This window comes from Schistocerca nitens, chromosome 4 (assembly GCF_023898315.1).
Source record: "Schistocerca nitens isolate TAMUIC-IGC-003100 chromosome 4, iqSchNite1.1, whole genome shotgun sequence".
In the NCBI taxonomy this organism is placed as follows: Eukaryota; Metazoa; Arthropoda; class Insecta; order Orthoptera; family Acrididae; genus Schistocerca; species Schistocerca nitens.
This window is the reverse complement of record NC_064617.1, coordinates 532,669,083-532,688,283: the sequence shown is the minus strand read 5'-3', so window position 1 is coordinate 532,688,283 and position 19,201 is coordinate 532,669,083. Positions and strand designations below refer to the sequence as shown.

Here is a 19,201-nt window from a genome sequence, read left to right as displayed (position 1 = left end):
GGAGGCTGAAACCTTATGAGCTGTGAAGCTAACTGTTCAGCAGAAATGAAAACTGCACTACAGACTGCCTGACAACACTTTATAGTAACAAAAACATGAGACTAAAACTCGTAACTAGAGGAAAAAACTGCACAAAATTTAAGAAATATGCTATTAAGAAAACACAGAAGAAGCTAAATCTACATACTCAGACGAAAAGTCTTGGATACCTCCTGATATCATGCCAGACCTCCTGTTGTCCAGTGGATTGCAGCAACTCGACGTGGCATGGACTCGACAAGTCACTAGAAGTCCACTGCAGAAAAATTGAGCCATGTTGCCTCTATAGCTGTCCATAATTGCAAAAGCATTACTAGTGCAGGATTTTGTGCAATGAACTGACCCTTCAATTACATCCCTAAAAGTTTGATGGGCTTAATGTTGGGGGATCTGGGTGGCCAAATCAAGGAGGCGAAGAAGGTGGCATACCTGCCATATGCTGGACCTGTTTCTCCAAAGATCAGCAGAATTCTTTCAAAATATGATATCAAGAGTATCTTCTGTCCACCCTCCAAAATTAGGACAATGCTAGCGAGTGTGAAGGACGACCTGGGGCTACGTAAACCAGGCATTTACAACATTCCGTGCCAGTGTGGAAAGTCATACATTGGCCAGACAACCAGGACGGTGGACATCAGGTGCAAAGAACACCAGAGGCACACCAGACTCGGACAGGCAACTAAATCTGCCATAGCGGAGCACTGTCTGGAGCTCGATCACTCAATGGACTTCAACAACACCAAAATTGTGACATAGACGCCAAGATTTTGGGACAGTGTCATAAAGGAGGCCATCGAGATCAAGATCACAGACAACCTAATAAACCAAGACAGTGGTTACCAGCTCAGCTCGGTGTGGAGTCCGGCTCTGGAGCTTATCAGGACCCAACGAAAGGAAGCAAGAAACTCCTCAAGAAGTAGTAACACCGCAGGAGCAGCACCAGGCGGGCGCGGACCGCGAACACAATTCCTTGTGACGGGCCTTTGACAGCTGCCACGACCACAGATGATGGACGAACGGGGTGCGGACAACCGTCAGAGCACCAGGGAAGTGCCAACACTTCAGGAGCTGTGCCAGGCGGGCGCGGACCGTGAACGGAGCGCCCGGCAAAGGACCTTACCAGCAGCGCCAGGCAGGTGCGGACTGCAATCGGAATGCCCAACAAAGGACGGGCCTCAGAGAGCTGCCACAGATGGGGACCAAGTCGGGCACGGACGTCCGAGGGAGCACCAGGGAAGAGACAACACCTTACAAGCAGCTCCAGGCAGGCGCGGACAGCAAAGAGAGCACCCAGTGCACTCTGGGCATAAATACCGGACAAGATCCTCCAATACGCAGTCTCAGGTAGCACCTGAAGGAGGCAACGAGTTACGTGGCCGAAATATTTTGCCAGAGCGACACAAACATCCGGCAGTAGACCTGATTATTCCACATCTCAAGATCTCGCCAGGAAAGCCTGAAGAGTTATGTAATGATTTAGTTTATCTCAGGGAGCAGCATGACTTCATGAAAAGCTCTCCTTCACATATTTTAAGAGAGAGGTTTGATTCTCTTTTACGATCCGTGCTAATTTATAAAAACAACTGTGATGTTCTCTAACCGTAACGGATAAAATAATGAAAGTTACTAAATATTTATTTTGCCAATTTCCCACACAATCTTGTTTTATTTCAATTTCTTTTTATTTTCCCCCATGAAGAAGAACCACTGCAGGCCATTCAAATTTTCCATATTAATTTTGGGCTGATTTTGACTTCTACCATTTACAAGGTGTTTGTTTATGAAGTTTTAGTATTCTCACCATCGCTTAGTTTATAAGTTCTCTTTGTATTAAAAATTAAAAACTCGATAAATTAGAGAGATGAAATGATATAAGCTCTGAATTCAGTCATGAATTATGCATAGTAACATTTCAGATCCTTCTGATTCAATTGCAGAGATATGTAACACGTGTTTACAAAATAACTGGTAAAAAGCTTACTTCAAACATTTGATTAAAGTAGATGATGTGTATTCAGATTTTGCATAAGGGTGGCACTAGTAATGCCACTGTCAGGATGCAAATCAGGTTTGCTTTAAATACACACTATTATGGTTGTGAGCATTAGTTACCTTTGGGATTGGACATGATGAGTTGATGTTACTCAAGAATGCCTCTAATGTGACAAAGACATCATCATCAACACATCACTTAGTTTGAGCAATGTAATGTAATAAAGCTACAAGAAACTGGATTTCCCTTTGCGATATTGCAGAAAGACTGGGCAGGAATGTAACCACTGTACATTATTGCTGGCAGTGATGGTCACAAGAATGTGTGGTCAGAAGGAGATTGTGTTCCGGACGGCTGTGTGACACTACCGAGAGGAAGACCATCATGTTCGGCATATGGCTGTGGTGCATTGTACTGCATCTGCTGCTTCAATTTGAGCAACAGTTGGCTCCACAGTGGCACAGCGAACTGTTACAAATAGGTTACTTCAAGGACAGCTCAAGGCCAGACACCTTGTTGTGTGCATTCCACTGATCCCAAACCACCACCATTGGTGGCTGCGGGCCTATGGGGTATAGTCTCAGTTGTGCGACTGGATTCGTGATTTCCTGTCAGGAAGGTCGCAGTTCGTAGTAATAGACGGCAAATCATCGAGTAAAACTGAAGTGATGTCAGGTGTTCCCCAGGGAAGCGTCCTGGGACCTCTGCTGTTCCTGATCTATATAAATGACCTGGGTGACAATCTGAGCAGTTCTCTTAGGTTGTTCGCAGATGATGCTGTAATTTACCGTCTAGTAAGGTCAACCGAAGCAATTTAGAAAAGATTGCTGTATGGTGTGGCAGGTGGCAGTTGACGCTAAATAACGAAAAGTGTGAGGTGATCCACATGAGTTCCAAAAGAAATCCGTTGGAATTCGATTACTCGATAAATAGTACAATTCTCAAGGCTGTCAATTCAACTAAGTACCTGGGTGTTAAAATTACGAACAACTTCAGTTGGAAAGACCTCATAGACAATATTGTGGGGAAGGCGAGCCAAAGGTTGTGTTTCATTGGCAGGACACTTAGAAGATGCAACAAGTCCACTAAAGAGACAGCTTACACTACACTCGTTCGTCCTCTGTTAGAATATTGCTGCGTGGTGTGGGATCCTTACCAGGTGGGATTGACGGAGAACATCGGAAGGGTGCAAAAAAGGGCAGCTCGTTTTGTATTATCACGTAATAGGGGAGAGAGTGTGGCAGATATGATTCGCGAGTTGGGATGGAAATCATTAAAGCAAAGACGTTTTTCGTCTCGGCGAGATCTATTTACGAAATTTCAGTCACAAACTTTCTCTTCCGAATGCGAAAATATTTTGTTGAGCCCAACCTACGTAGGTAGGAATTATCATCAAAATAAAATAAGAGCTCGAACAGAAAGGTTTAGGTGTTCGTTTTTCCCGCGCGCTGTTCGGGAGTGGAATGGTAGAGAGATAGTATGATTGTGGTTCGATGAACCCTGTGCCAAGCACTTAAATGTGAATTGCAGAGTAGTCATGTAGATGTAGATGTAGATTTATGTAGGATCTACATGCATTGTTTTATAGTTTCTTGCTTCAGTGTGGCAACATACTGTTTAACAACTTGCACTATGTTTTGTCAATTCTGTGATTTGCTCGTACATCCAGTGTTAAGATGACTTGCCTCACTGACACATAAATCGTATAAAGGCACACTTGTGGATGCCAAAGACTGATGCACAGGATTTAAAATGTAACTGGGTGTGATTGAATATAAGGTAATTTGTGGTTGAAATGGAATCTAATTATATTTATTTAAATTACTACAGTCACAGCCACTTCAATTTTGATGCATAAAATTATGTAATAAATAGTAACTTATTGTGACAGAATTAAGGAAAAGGCTAATTTTTTCACCTTTTATTTTGCTCCCAGATTCAACAAAGTAATGAAGATATCGAGCTATTGCATCAAAGAATTGCTGAGCTTGAAGAAGATAAAGGTAACCTACAGTTACATCTGGTAGACTTTGATGACCTGAAAGGTAAAAACAAAAGCCAATGGAAAATTTGTGCTCAGGGTCGGGTTCTTTTTCTGGAAAAAGGTGCTGTAAATATAGCTTGTGGAACTGTGGTTTATGGTGACTGTGTGTGTGTGTGTGTGTGTGTGTGTGTGTGTGTGTGTGTCAGTGTCAGTTGTTTATTTTGTTGTGTTCTGTGTCACGTTCACATGAGCCACAAACAATTGAACCCAGCATGTGATGTACATGTTTCATTGTAAAACAAGCCAGTATTCAAAAATCAACCCAGTATTCAAATCAAATAGAAAAAAAATTATAAGACAACAAAATGGCCAGCCAGCACTTCCTTTTGAGAGGCAAAATTCCAAGAACTTTCCTGTAGAAACATTTGAAAATAGGGAAAACTATGCCTGGCTTTTGGAAGTGGAACAAATAGTGCAGTTAAGAAGTAGGAAAAAAGAAGAGCAGGGGAAAATCAAAATGAAAGAGAGGGGAAAGATAAAGATACAGAAGGTTTAAAATTAATGCAGTTCATAATGAAATTCTATCAATGACAAGAGTAATAAAAGGGTGAAGAGAGGAAAGAGGGAAGGTGATATTAATGGATATTAAGTCTAGGAGATTGACAAGGTGCAACAATATGTTCGAAAGTAAATTCGTGTCTCTGGAGTTCAGGGAAACTAATACTAAGTTGGAGAACTGAAATAGCTTATGTGATGGAGCAGGCACTCACGTCTCATGAGTCATGCTGTAGTGTATACTCAGCATCTGGGTACTTGACTGTCCCCAAGTCAGACATTTCTTCTGTTTGTATGTCTTATCATGAACGTAAAGTAGTAAATGATGAAGACCAAGTTGCCTAAAGTGACATAAACAAGGTGTTTGGATGGCTTTCAGGTTGGTATTGGGAAAGTTAGTCTTCTGGAGCTGAAAGGTCATGTGTGTGTGGGATGTTAGTGTAGAATGAGACCATATTAAAGTGACACAGAAGGTTCCAGGTGGGTGAAGGATGTTAATGTATTCAATATGTTCCAGAAAGTACTTGATGTCTTTTATGTAGGATGGGAGGCTCAGCATGATGAGTTAGGAGGTGCTGGTGTACAAGGACTGAGATGTGTTTCATAGGGATTTGAAGCCATTGAGACTTGTACAGCAGTGAATTCTTTTCCAGCTTTACTAAGGTTTGAGAATTCCAGAAAGATTGGGAGACTATGCTGAAAGTGAAGAAATCTGAAAATCCCTGGAGCAGTTGGTTTTTCAGAGGAGGAGAAGAAATTTCTTTGTAATTTGAATTGCTTTAGACAATGTTCAACAGTCACTCTGTTGGTGTGGGTTGGAACAGTATAGTGAAAAAGTGTTTCCACTTTAGGTTACAATGAATGAGAGGAGGGAGATCTTTGACTAGGGCTGATGACTGAATTTCGTTCCAGGATATAAGGTTAGGCCTTTCAAAAGAGAAATATGTCTCTGCATCAGAGAGGAATATTGGTGAGAGGTCTAGAACTGAACGTAAGGCTTTTAAGAGGGATAAATCAGGTAATGCATTGTGAAATCTACCAAGGAGCAGATACAGAGTGACATCACAATTTAGTAATGGTGATGAATTGGCTGAAGTTTAAGAAAACTGTCAGGAAGAATCAGTGTTCACTGCAGTTGGAGTCTGGTATCCATAAATAATATAGTGCATTTTAATTTCTTTAAGGCTGTTAATACTGTGATAATGGAAAAACAAAGCAATAGCTCAGTTGATGAGGTAGGGACATCTCTAAACACGCTAATCACATAAACTACACAAGCAAATATCAGCACAGCTGGAAAATTACAAGGAAACATAGATGTTGTGCCAGCTCTTACATTCAGGTTGCAAAATCTCATAACTGGCAACAGAGACAGTGAAAGTGAAAAATCTCTTCCTAGCTTTTGGAATTGCTAGGGATAAAAGAGTGATGGAATTAGGGAGGCTGGGTAGGTTCCTCAGACCTCAGGTCGAGGGGGACCCACTTATTGTAAACTAATAAATCTAAAAACTAGCAAAAGTTTTTTTCTAGTACTGCAATTTTAGCTCCCAAAAATAAGCACTATGTAGCTATCTCTGGCTCTGTGTAATTTCATGGTTTTCTTAAATGAATTCTCGTTTTGAGATATAAGGATGGTAAGTGTAAAGAAACTTTAGGTGGCAGAAGAAATACTATATAATCAGCTAAAGGAGGGGAAAAAAATTGTTTAGGGAAAGAAACATGTACAGCAATATTGATATGAAATCTGTCGGAAGAGCAAAGAAACAAAAGCAAAAAGCTGCAAGAAAAATATGAAGAAATTGCTGAGGAAATGATTGCCAGAAGGGCATATAGAAAACTGAAAATAACTTTTGAGAATTTAAAAATAATGGCTTCAATATAAAGAACACAAAGACAGTTCCACCGTTAAATGCAGAGAAGAGAGTAGGTGGTAGAAAGAGTACATTGAGGGTCTTTGTGAGAGGGAGAAACTACCCCTAATGCGATAGTAGAACAAATGGGTGTTGATTTTGATGAGGTATGGGATTCGTGCTCCTTTGTGAAAATCTTGAATGCTTGATGCTCTGCATCTTGTAAGTATTGTTAAAAGACTTCTTGCTGTACACATTGAGTTGCTTGTGAAAATATTTAATTTCCTGACACACAATATATACTACTGATTATGGTATTTCCAAATACTGGTCTTGCAATTAGATATTTTTATGTGCAGCTTATAGTGTACAGCGACTGTCTTTGTAATGAACATACTTTTGGAATTTCCAGAATTATTGGGGGAGTGGCACCCAACAGTTATGTTGTTGAGACTAAAGACATACTATTGGGCTGTAGAAACAATACCATCCATACAATCCCAAAGACAGACAAGGCACATAAATGCAAGACCTATTCCACATCTTTATTTAGTAGCTTATGCATCCAAATTACTGGAAAGAATAATACACAGAAGAGTGGGAAAAAAACTGAGGCTCTTTTAGATGATCAGTTTGGTTCAGAAAAGATATAGGCACCAAAGAGCAGTTCTGACAGTGTGTTTTTGTAGTGAGTGGAGGAAATGAGAAAAATAAATACACCTTCTTAGGATTGATCAACCTAGAAAAAACATTCAACAGTATAAGATGGTGCAAGATGTTTGAAAACCACAGAAAATAACCAAGTGGTGACAATAAGAATGGAGTACCACGAAAAAAATACAATCACAAGGGTTTGTGATAGGGATTCTCTCTTTCTTGTCTGCTGTTCAACTTTTAGATCGAACAGGAAACAAAGGAATTGAAAGATAGGCTTAGAACTGAGATAAAAATTCTGTGTGAAAGAAAAAACCTAACTGAAAGAAAAATTCAAAATGAGAGAAAATTAATATCATGTGATGTTGACATTGCCAATCACCGTGAAAGTGAGGAAGAATTAAAGGACATCCTAAATAAAATGAAAGTCAACCGAGCACGAATGTAGATCGAGGCTATAATAATGATAGAAGTATTGAACTATTGTGGAACTTACAGTAGCATCAGACATAACAGTAAACTTTGGGCCCACATAACAGATAAAGTGAAGGAATTCTGCTGTCCTGGAAGCAAAATAATACATGACAGATGAAGCAAGTAGTACATAACAAGCAGACTAGCACATGAAAAAAAGTAGCAAACATAGTCCTTAATTTGTGAAAAACTTCACTGAGAATGTATGTCTAGTGCACATCATTGTACATAAATGTATCATGGACCATGAGAAAACTAGTACAGAAGAGAACCTAGGCATTCGAGATATTATATTATCGAAGGCTCTTGAAAATTAAGTGATAGGTAAGATAAGAAATGAGGAGGTTCTGTCAGAATTGGTGAGAAAAGGAATGTGCGGAAAATGTTAACTAGAAGAAGGAGCAGGATGGTAGAATAAGTGTCAAGTCATCAAGCAATAACTTCCATGGTAGGAGAGGGAGCCATAGAGAGCGAAAATGGTAGTGGAAATCAGAGTTTAGTGTATATAGAACAAATAATTGAGAACTTGTTGTAAATGTTACTCCAAGATGAAGAGATTGGCACAGAATAAGTATTTGTGGTGAATTGCATAAAACCAATCTGAAGCCTGATAAAAGATCATGATTTGATTGGAGATGTGTTGGGAGTGGGAGATTATGGAGGTAGACCAGGTTAGGCTTGTGTGCCAGCATGGGTAGTGTCATGGATGGTAGTTTAATGGTTGTGGGAGACAAACACTTTATTAGAGATATGTAATCAACACGGTGGATAGTACTCTAAGGTGGTGTGGGGCATTTTGTTAAAAGTTTATTGCTGACTTTGAGGAGAATTACACTAGATGTGATAGAAGACTCAGGTGCTGGTGAGTTAAAATTCTTTTCAGACTTACCATATTAAGATTTTCCATTCTTTCTTTATTTCATTTCACGCTAATGATAGAATGCTTCCTTTGAATAGGTGAGCCCCAGATTGTTTCCACATCCTCATCTAGCAGAGCCATTGCTTCATCTGTATTACACATTTGTCAGCAGGACATTAATCTTGAAGTCTCCTTACAGATGGTACAATTTGTCAATTGTCAGATCCAAGATCGGGGGGCAGGGGAGACGACAGCAGGTCAACTGCATGATCATTGTAATTTTTTTAAAATCTGATATGGAGGACAGAAATGTTTCGCATGGAGGGCAGAAATGTTTCGCACACTCCTATTAGCTATGGAAGAGGGGCAAGCAAAAAAAAGAGGGGGCAGAAATGAAGATTGGAAATATGCAGCAATCAATCAACTTCACAAAACAGGTGTAAAAAATTACAGGGTAACTTTCAAAACTTACCCCACAGTATCAAGTAGATCACCAACAATTTTACAAACAGACAGGAGAATATGTGAGGTGATTTTGAAAAGGAAGATAGTGCATCAAGCACTTCTTCAGTTTCAACTTGCAAACAAACATTGCATAACACCAAAGCTGTATCATATCATCTGATTTGTAGATGTCAGAATAGCATGTGATTTTATAGTCAGATCAACCCTGATATCCAGATTTTATGAATTCAAATTGGTGAAAGGACCATAAGAAAATAAAATGGCAGCTACATACTAGAAAACAACAGAGAACATTACAGAAAAACTGTCACAGGGTGTCTACGACCCGGGACAACCAGGAAAAACCCGGGAATCCTTTTGAATTCCGGGAATTTTTGATTGTTTTAGTTTTCAGTTACATTTTTGTGATTTTAACTGGTAAGAACCAATACTCTGACAAAAAAAATTTACTGTATCCCGCTTCTGCAGAATAATACTGCAGCAACAAAACATGAACGAGAGAAAATAACGAAAATAAAACTTAAGTCGCAAAGAAAATGCGCCATATACAACAACAAAACAGAGTGCTCATACAAGTGTCTGCCAACAGCAAAGTGTGTCAAAGGCTTTAGGAAGACTTTGCAGTGCTTCTTAACAACAAATTGCCTCCAATGAGCGTGACGTGACAGTTTTTTTACATTAGAATCGTTTTAACACAAGATCTTTTAATGTTTCACACGTACGAACATGCGGGCTTCCTGCGTCATCGTAGCTGCGCAAGTGCAGTGACGCCTGTTATCTGGTGCTCTCTGGCAACTGCTGAAACGTACCTTTCTAATAGGCCACGGAAAAATATTGTGAATATTGCTTTGAAAAGCGTTACTTTCAAAGTAAATTTCCTTTTATGTAAGATAAACTATGTGAGAGAGTATATGACGAATTTCTTAAATCACAGAGCGTTTGACTCTCATTTTAAATCAACTATTTGGGGATGACCATATGAAGAGTTTAGAGCCCAGAAGATCAGACATTTACGTCGTTATTAAAAAATTTTACCGGCACGTTTATGTGATGTATGACGCGCAAAAAAGATCAACAATGTATGTGGAAGCTTAGCTTCTCTTGCAGTTTATAAATCTTAGAGACCAATCCAGTATTATATGTGATAGCTTTGCTTTCCTTGTAGCAACAATTGTACGTTAATTTAAGCCATTAATTTTTTCTTATTTGTGTGTTCGCGCTACTTAAGAGTGATCTTGCTATTGGCGTACTACATCATGTGTCAAATTCTGTCATCAGCTGGTGAGATCAGGTCACATGAGCTGTGACTGGCTTACAAAAGAGCGTCGCAATCTCGATTTTAATGCTTCGTAAAGTAACATGCGGTGTTTGGCGGAATTCGAATTTATACCTTCGTAACACGGAAATATGCAGTGTATATGTTGCTGCTAATCAAAGATCTTTCCAAAACATGTTTTTTCCCCCCCCCGAGTTTCATTTTCTAAAGTGTCGGGAAATTCTACGCCGGTGTATAAAACCATAAACCATAAAAGGATTGATAAGTGCCGAGAAAAAGTATACTGTCAGTTAACATGGAAAAAGTGTATTTTCAACCGGGAGAAAGTGTATTTTCAACCGGGAAAAATCCGGGAATTATTTTTCCTTGTCCATGTAGACACCCTGTTTCAAAATCATCAGTTAGAATCTGCTGAGTATGTGCTTCTTTTTTGTGCATATGGAAAGAATAGATCACCAATAAATTAAACAAATCTGCCAGTATCCTAATGGAAAAGTTATGCAGATAAAAAATGACAATATGACAAAGATTTTTAAACCAAAAAAGAATAAGAACTAAATTAAATAGTTTACCAAAAAGGTTGGGAAAAAAGATGCAGAAGATTTTTTTACACAGAGAAGGAGAGAAAACAACCGAGTAATGAAATAGTACTAGGAATAAAGAAAAAATTATGTAAATTGGAAGCACACATTGTGAGCAGTTATTTTACGTGGTCCATAGTTGGTTAGAGTTAATAAAGATGGACAAAGAGAAGATCCATATGTAATATAATGTCAGTTCTATCATTACTGTGTATTTATTCTGATAGTTTGACAAAACAGATAAGAGGAATGGGGGATGCATATCTGCAGTAGTTTGGATCACAGTGTTTGATCAGTGTTTATTGTTTTTCCTTGTGCTGTGCGCTTATTTTGTTTTCAGTAATTTCTACTAAATTAGTTGCTGTTGTTGTTATCCTTTGGTGTAAAACAAATTAGAATCTTTTGTGTTTCCCTAATGTTGTGGGGTTTGGCCCTTCATTTTCCAGGAATCACTCATTCAACTATTTCATACCTTTTAATATAAGTTGGTATATAATGTTTCTAATTAATCATTATTTTATGAGGGACACGTTATAACACACATGCATGAGGGAAATGCTTTACAAGGGCAGATACTTTACAACTATACATTGTGCCTGGGTGCTACATGGTATGACATGTTTAATTGAACATAACTATTTAAAACATAATTGTGTTGCTATATGAAGACATTTAGTATCTCTAACTGCTAAGTAGTGTTAGAATATTCTTGCATGTTTCTGCATAATATCTCTTAGAGATAAATCATTATTCTTCCGTTAATTGACAAGATTAGGATACTTTTTCAGCTTGACAGCCAGCTGTAATGCTAAACTAAAAGTGGCCATAGTTTTGTACAAAAATAGGAGTTGGTGGTTCTAAAATTGCATTGCCTTGAAATCACATAAGATAGCTCTACCCCTGGAAAGTAGGTAAAAAATGTTAATTAAGGTAAAAGAGGACGTACTGTAAATCATGTCTTGCTGAAGGCAGAAGATCAACAGACAGACACAGAAGCAATGACTCCTTTGTCTGTACAGAGAGACTGAAGAGAGAATGAATCAGCTGTAAGATGGCACAGTGGATAAGACACTGTCCTTGAGTTCAGGAGGAGTGAGATCCATGTGGCCATCCGGATTTAGGTTTGCTGTAGTCTGCCGAAATTTCTGTAGGAGACTGCCAAGATGATTCTTTTGAAAAACGTCTATGGCCTATTTCCTTTTCCATTCTTGTCCATTTTGAGCGTGTTCTAACGCCTTTGTCACTACCAACATTGAAACACTAATCTTTTTTTTTTCTGATACGATATAATATTGCAGTGCCTGTGTTATTCTGAATTACAGAGCAAAGTTCCTTTGGACATGCATGCATATCCAAAGGAACAGGCACTGCAGTGACTACAGCCATTACAAAATACATCAAATGTAATTGCAATTGTGAATATGAATAACTATCAGCTATAGAATGGAATGATGACCTAAATTTTAATTGTCGTCATTCCATTCTACAACTGGTGGTTATCCATATTTTCAATTGAGATTACATTTAATGTAATCCTTTTTTCTTCCCTCTCCATATGTGAAGAGGGGGTTTAAAATCACCCTGATTTAACTTTCACGTGGTTCCACTAAATCACTTAGGAAGTTAGAATGGTTCCAAAAAGGCCACACCAAGTTTGATTCCCATGTCTATTTCTAACAGTGCCAGTACTTTGCTTTAGAACTGTGTGTACATGCATGTGCATTGTGTATTTCTGAGAGGAAATGAAAGTGTGGATTGTTTACTATGACAACCCTGCATCTTTAAGAGAAGACTTCAGTAATGATGAAGGAAAATGAAGCTAGCATAAAGCAATTATTTGTGTGGTAATGTTGGACTACAACATATATGTCAAAGGGCAGAAATGGGTTTGAGTTCATAAAATATATTTCTACATAAGATGAATTCCACATAAATAATGAGGAAATGATCTCTTTTATTACCACTGCATAACTACTGTAAGTAGCAAGTGAAATGATGATTCAAAGCAAAATAAGCAGAAGTGTGGAAAGAGAGGGAATGGAGAGTAGTTGGGTTAAAGAATAAGAAGGGCAATGGAACGTACGAAATACATATTTGGGTTGGGGGGAGATAGTATGAGGAACAGGTACATAATGGAAATGCCGGTTGGGCGGGTGGGGAGACAGTATGAGGAACAGATACACAGAAGGGAGAGGGAGTAGAAAGGTTGGTAATTAGCATTAAACCACATAAAAATGGAAACCAAAGAATGTCTTATAAACATGAGGCACAGAAGCAGCATAGTATTCTTAACAGATTATTCATATTTGTGCATGACATTTTTGAAAACAATAGATGCAGGTGATCAGATAGATTCTATCTCTCAAAATTTTCTTAAGATGTTCGACATTGTACCACATTGTTGACTGAAAGGGTTCTGGGTGGCAAAAATTTAAAAATATAATCGTGTAGTATATTTAGTTAAGTATATTATTTTGCCAACTGTTCTTCTAAGGTTTTGAAGTGATCTTCGACTTGTTTACAGGACCATGAACATTTTATTGCATGGGCTTGTCAGTGTGGAAGCATCCTTAATACTCTCTAAAAATAGTCAACCGATATATTTCAAAACATTTTTGTAATTCTATTGTTGAATATTGTTCTTTGGTCAGTCTTAACACTGCTTACTCTCCTATGCTCCCCTTCAGTGGTCCACATGGTGTCAGAAGCAACATGATGTACTTGTGATGTAGAGGCACCTGCTGGTGAACTCCAACCACTGAATGCCTCCTGGGGAGTACCTCAAAGAAATAATAATACAACATAAACAAATATTTGCACTGACATGTAGTATTAGATGCAAAGATGTGGAACTGTGCATTATTTGAAGCATACTTCAAAGCGTAACATTAATAAACAATATGATTACTCATTTATGGACAAAGAGGGTACAGAAAATATTGCACCTCTGACTCTAAACGGAAAAAATCCTAAATTTAACTACAAAAAATTCTGTACACTCACACAGCTATTGACCAAGATACAGTCATGTGTAATATGTTCACAAATACTTGATTGCCTCAAATAATATTTGACAGACTGACTGAACAGTGAATGTTCCACAGAAATGATTATAACATCAGACTTGCCTCAATGATGTGTTAACGTCTATAAATGAATAATCAGGCATGACCAGCAGCACTGCAAGATTGTTTGCTGACAATGCAGTTCTTCACAGGAAAGTATTGTCATTGGACAGTCGTAAGTAACTGGTGAAAGACTTGGACAAAATTTCCACTCGGTGTAATGAAAGCCAGCTCTCTTTAAATGTGGATAAATATAGATAATTCCTATGCCAAAGAGAAACAATGGGATATTATCTCCTCGCAATATTAGTGGTAAACATACTGAGCGTGTCATATAATACAATTATTTAGAGATAATACTAAAAAGCAATATGAAAGGGGCAATGAAGGCAGGCAAACATAAGATTTCTTGTAATGGTTATGGGAAAGTGCAGTGCATCTGTAAAGGAAATTGCAAACAAGATGTTAGTGCAACCTGTTGTATTAGATTGCTGAATAAGTTCATTGCATTTTTCCATATGTTTAATAAATACAACAAATACAATAAATGAAAAGCACCAGTTTGCTTTTGTTCTACAATATTACTTTTATTGTAAACCGGTTTTCAGCTTACAAGGCCATCTTCAGACATTTACTGAGTATTATCACCAAAGAAGTTAGATGTTAGCAGACAACATTGGAAGAGAAGTAACACATCTAGACTGATGTAGAAGCATACAGTAAGTAACATCTTTGCAATGAAAAAGTAAAAACTGAACTGTACATGAATAACAATGGAGTAGACAGGAAAACCTTTAGCACAAAATAGGAATAGCATGCCTACATAACAGTTTCTATTAATAAACAAAACTAATAAAATAAAATGAAATTAGTACTAGACAAGGCTTCATCAGGAGGTATGAAACATGGAGAGTGATACACAAAAATTAAAAGAAGAGACAGTTATCAGTGTAAATACAGAATGCATAAGGAAATTAAGCAATAAACAAATGCAGGAAAATGGAGGTGTTTGAGGGAACCTACAGTCTAAAAGTGTGGTGGTACTGCATTTTAGCATTAACATTATAATCAAAGCAGTGGCTGTGTAACTGTTTTCATTAAATAAATGAGCAAAGGAAAATATGAACAGCATTTGAGACAACTACAAGAGGTGTTAAACACGGACAGTAATACAAGTACCAGTTAAAAGAAAGCCTTAACTATTGAAACTACAGTCTATGTGGGATACAAAGACAACTTCAACAAAACAAAACAACTTAGTGAATACAGGAAAATGGGAATATGTAGGAAGAGAGAGTGTGGGAAGTAATGAACAACAAAGATGGTTATATAAAGTTCAGGAGAGGGGAAGTGTTGAGCTGTATCTGGTCATTTAGGATGAGATCTGGACCGTGAGCAAGATGTTTGTTAATTTACAGGGCTTCGAGCAGGTTGCATTTATGGCCTTTGTTTGCTAAGTGAAGTACATGTGACACTGGCTGGTAGTTGTGACCCTCACTCAGTACATGCTCAGCAAATGCAGAGTCTGAATTCTGCAACCTCCAGCTGCGTTCATGTTCAGCCAGCCTAGTTGATATGTCTCTGTCTGACTCACCAATGTAAAATTTGTCACAATCAGAACAGGTGATTTTGTATACCCCACTATATATTGTCTTTGCTATTAAAAACACACTGGGCTGTTGTGTTCCTCACATAGTAGGAAACCATATACTTGCAGGATTTCAGTGCTTTGGTTACAATCTGTGATACCTGACCTAGAAATGGTAGTGTACACCATTTCTTACAGACAGTGGATGGGGAAGCAGGTGGGGCTAGAGGAGGGGTATAATTTTTTTTTTTTTTTTTTTTTTTTTTTTTTGTGCAAGATGTGGTCAATAAGAACTGGATTGTAGCCATTGGCTGTGGCAATAAATTTTATTGTATCCAACTCTGCTTTAAAGCAAACTGGTGCTTTTCATTTATTATAATGTTGTTCTACCAAGAACCGACAGAAGATTCTGTTAATACAACAAATACACATAACAGAGACTTAGGTCTTGGGTAATGTACTTTCCTTCACTATTTACAACAGTCTGCCAACAATGGAGTAACGTTTCAATTAGAAATCGTAGTTTTGAGGCAAAGAACTCATTGAGCCATTTTCAGAGTGTATTTTCATCTGGAAAGGAAGTTCTTTGAGAGTTCTTTGATAGAGAGTGAAATAGGTGAAAATCTGAAAGTGTGAGATCAGGTGAATATTGTGGATGCAGGATAACTTCCCAACACAACTCCTGTATAGCGTTTTTTTCTCAGTCTAATAGAATGTGGGCAGGTGTTATTGTGGAGTAGCATCACTTCACACAGTCTTCCTGGTTATTGTTCTTCAGTTACATGTGCAAGACATCTCAGTTGCTGACAATAAATGTCAGCAGTGATGGTTATACCTTGGGGGAGCAATTCATAGTACACCATAGAATCGCTGTTCCACCAGGTGAATAACATTATGTTTTGTGGATGCACACAGGTCTTAGTACAAGGAATTGCTGCTTTGTTTGGGCTCAACCATTCCTTCCTTTTCCATATGTTACCATAAATACACCAAGTCTAGTCACCAATATCGATATAGGATAGTGATGGTGGGTGTTCTTTGTGAGCCTATTGATGTGAACAAGCAGAGATGGACATACGGCCACCCACTGATTTTTGTATTTTGGCTGAGAGCATGCAGTACCCATTCACCCAATTTTTTAACCTTTCCCATTGCAGTAAATGAAGCAGGCCAAAGGGAATACAAACGTCTCAAAAATGAGATCGACAGAAAGTGCAAAATGGCTAAGCAGGGATGGCTAGAGGACAAATGTAAGGATGTAGAGGCTTGTCTCACTAGGGGTAAGATAGATACTGCCTACAGGAAAATTAAAGAGACCTTTGGAGAGAAGAGAACCACTTGTATGAATATCAAGAGCTCAGATGGCAACCCAGTTCTAAGCAAAGAAGGGAAGGCAGAAAGGTGGAAGGAGTATACAGAGGATTTATACAAGGGCGATGTACTTGAGGACAGTATTATGGAAGTGGAAGAGGATGTAGATGAAGATGAAATGGGAGATAAGATACTGCGTGAAGAGTTTGACAGAGCACTGAAAGACCTGAGTCGAAACAAGGCCCCGGGAGTAGACAACATTCCATTAGAACTACTGATGGCCTTGGGAGAGCCAGTCATGACAAAACTCTACCGTCTGGTGAGCAAGATGTATGAGACTGGCGAAATACCCACAGACTTCAAGAAGAATATAATAATTCCAATACCAAAGAAAGCAGGTGTTGACAGATGTGAAAATTACCGAACTATCAGTTTAATAAGTCACAGCTGCAAAATACTAACGCGAATTCTTTACAGACGAATGGAAAAACTGGTAGAAGCGGACCTCGGGGAAGATCAGTTTGGATTCCGTAGAAATGTTGGAACACGTGAGGCAATACTAACCTTACGACTTATCTTAGAAGAAAGACTAAGAAAAGGCAAACCTACGTTTCTAGCATTTGTAGACTTAGAGAAAGCTTTTGACAACGTTAACTGGAATACTCTCTTTCAAATTCTGAAGGTAGCAGGGGTAAAATACAGGGAGCGAAAGGCTATTTACAATTTGTACAGAAACCAGATGGCAGTTATAAGAGTCGAGGGGCATGAAAGGGAAGCAGTGGTTGGGAAAGGAGTGAGACAGGGTTGTAGCCTCTCCCCGATGTTATTCAATCTGTATATTGAGCAAGCAGTAAAGGAAACAAAAGAAAAATTCGGAGTAGGTATTAAAATTCATGGAGAAGAAGTAAAAACTTTGAGGTTCGCCGATGACATTGTAATTCTGTCAGAGACAGCAAAGGACTTGGAAGAGCAGTTGAACGGAATGGACAGTGTCTTGAAAGGAGGATATAAGATGAACATCAACAAAAGCAAAACGAGGATAATGGAATGTAGTCAAATTAAATCAGGTGATGCTGAGGGGATTAGATTAGAAAATGAGACACTTAAAGTAGTAAAGGAGTTTTGCTATTTAGGGAGTAAAATAACTGATGATGGTCGAAGTAGAGAGGATATAAAATGTAGACTGGCAATGGCAAGGAAATCGTTTCTGAAGAAGAGAAATTTGTTAACATCGAGTATAGATTTAAGTGTTAGGAAGTCGTTTCTGAAAGTATTTGTATGGAGTGTAGCCATGTATGGAAGTGAAACATGGACGATAACCAGTTTGGACAAGAAGAGAATAGAGGCTTTCGAAATGTGGTGCTACAGAAGAATGCTGAAGATAAGGTGGGTAGATCATGTAACTAATGAGGAGGTATTGAATAGGATTGGGGAGAAGAGAAGTTTGTGGCACAACTTGACTAGAAGAAGGGATCGGTTGGTAGGACATGTTTTGAGGCATCAAGGGATCACAAATTTAGCATTGGAGGGCAGCGTGGAGGGTAAAAATCGTAGAGGGAGACCAAGAGATCAATACACTAAGCAGATTCAGAAGGATGTAGGTTGCAGTAGGTACTGGGAGATGAAGAAGCTTGCACAGGATAGAGTAGCATGGAGAGCTGCATCAAACCAGTCTCAGGACTGAAGACCACAACAACAACAACAACAACATTGCTAGAAAATCGCAAATGGTGAGATGACCACAATTCATCATATTTGCCAGTTATCGAATACACTGACATGGATCATTGTGGATTAATGCATTTAAATGATCTTCTTCAAAGCCCAAAGGTTTTCTTGAACATGGAGAGTCACAATCCTCCTTAAAATGAGAAAACCATTTTCTTGCCATGCTCTGTCCAGTGGCATTATCCCCATACGTGACACAAATGTTGCTGGCTCCTCCATTGTTGCCACGCCTCTGTTGAATTCAAATGAAGAATATCTCAGAAATGTTCTGCTCTCTCCACTTAGCACTCGATTTTCTGGCATCCACAGCTAAGCAAGGAAATGCCAGTGTTGGGGATATGCTTGATTTTGATCCGCATTGAGCTAGGCAGATGTTGGAAGAGATATTTACAGCCTTAAAGTAAAAGTCTAGATTCTTGGAATGGACTGCTGAAAATCATCTTCCACAAAAATGGTGATTTTATGGATGCAAGCAAACAATCACAATAGAATACCCTTGTGTTGTCATACTAATATATATTTGGAAACATGTAGTGGATGTTCTTGGAAATTGCTTAAATCAGGAGAGTGATTTGGGTCAGATTAAATAAGTTTAATCAGTTACAAACATATTAGCCAATCTTCTTCCTTTTTTTTTTAAACACCTTCCAATCTGCTATGCATATCATGGAAAACATTATTAAATATTTCACTAATAGTTCTATACATAATTGTGGAACTAGAGCCACTTTAGACTTGCATACTAAGAAAAACAAACAAAAAACTCAAAATAGCATTTT

The 19,201-nt window shown here is 38.4% G+C and overlaps 1 protein-coding gene across 4 annotated transcripts in view; it reads left to right on the top strand.

Annotated features, from left to right (window-relative positions):
* The window catches only part of LOC126253197 (centromere-associated protein E-like), a 178,394-nt gene that overhangs the window by 82,557 nt on the left and 76,636 nt on the right, over positions 1 to 19,201 (top strand). For 3 of the 4 annotated variants that reach the window (XM_049954363.1, XM_049954364.1, XM_049954366.1), the window contains one exon: positions 3,969 to 4,077. In XM_049954363.1, coding sequence (XP_049810320.1) covers positions 3,969 to 4,077 — 109 coding nt within the window. The remainder of the gene's footprint in view (positions 1 to 3,968; positions 4,078 to 19,201) is intronic. The other variant, XM_049954365.1, reaches the window with a different exon arrangement.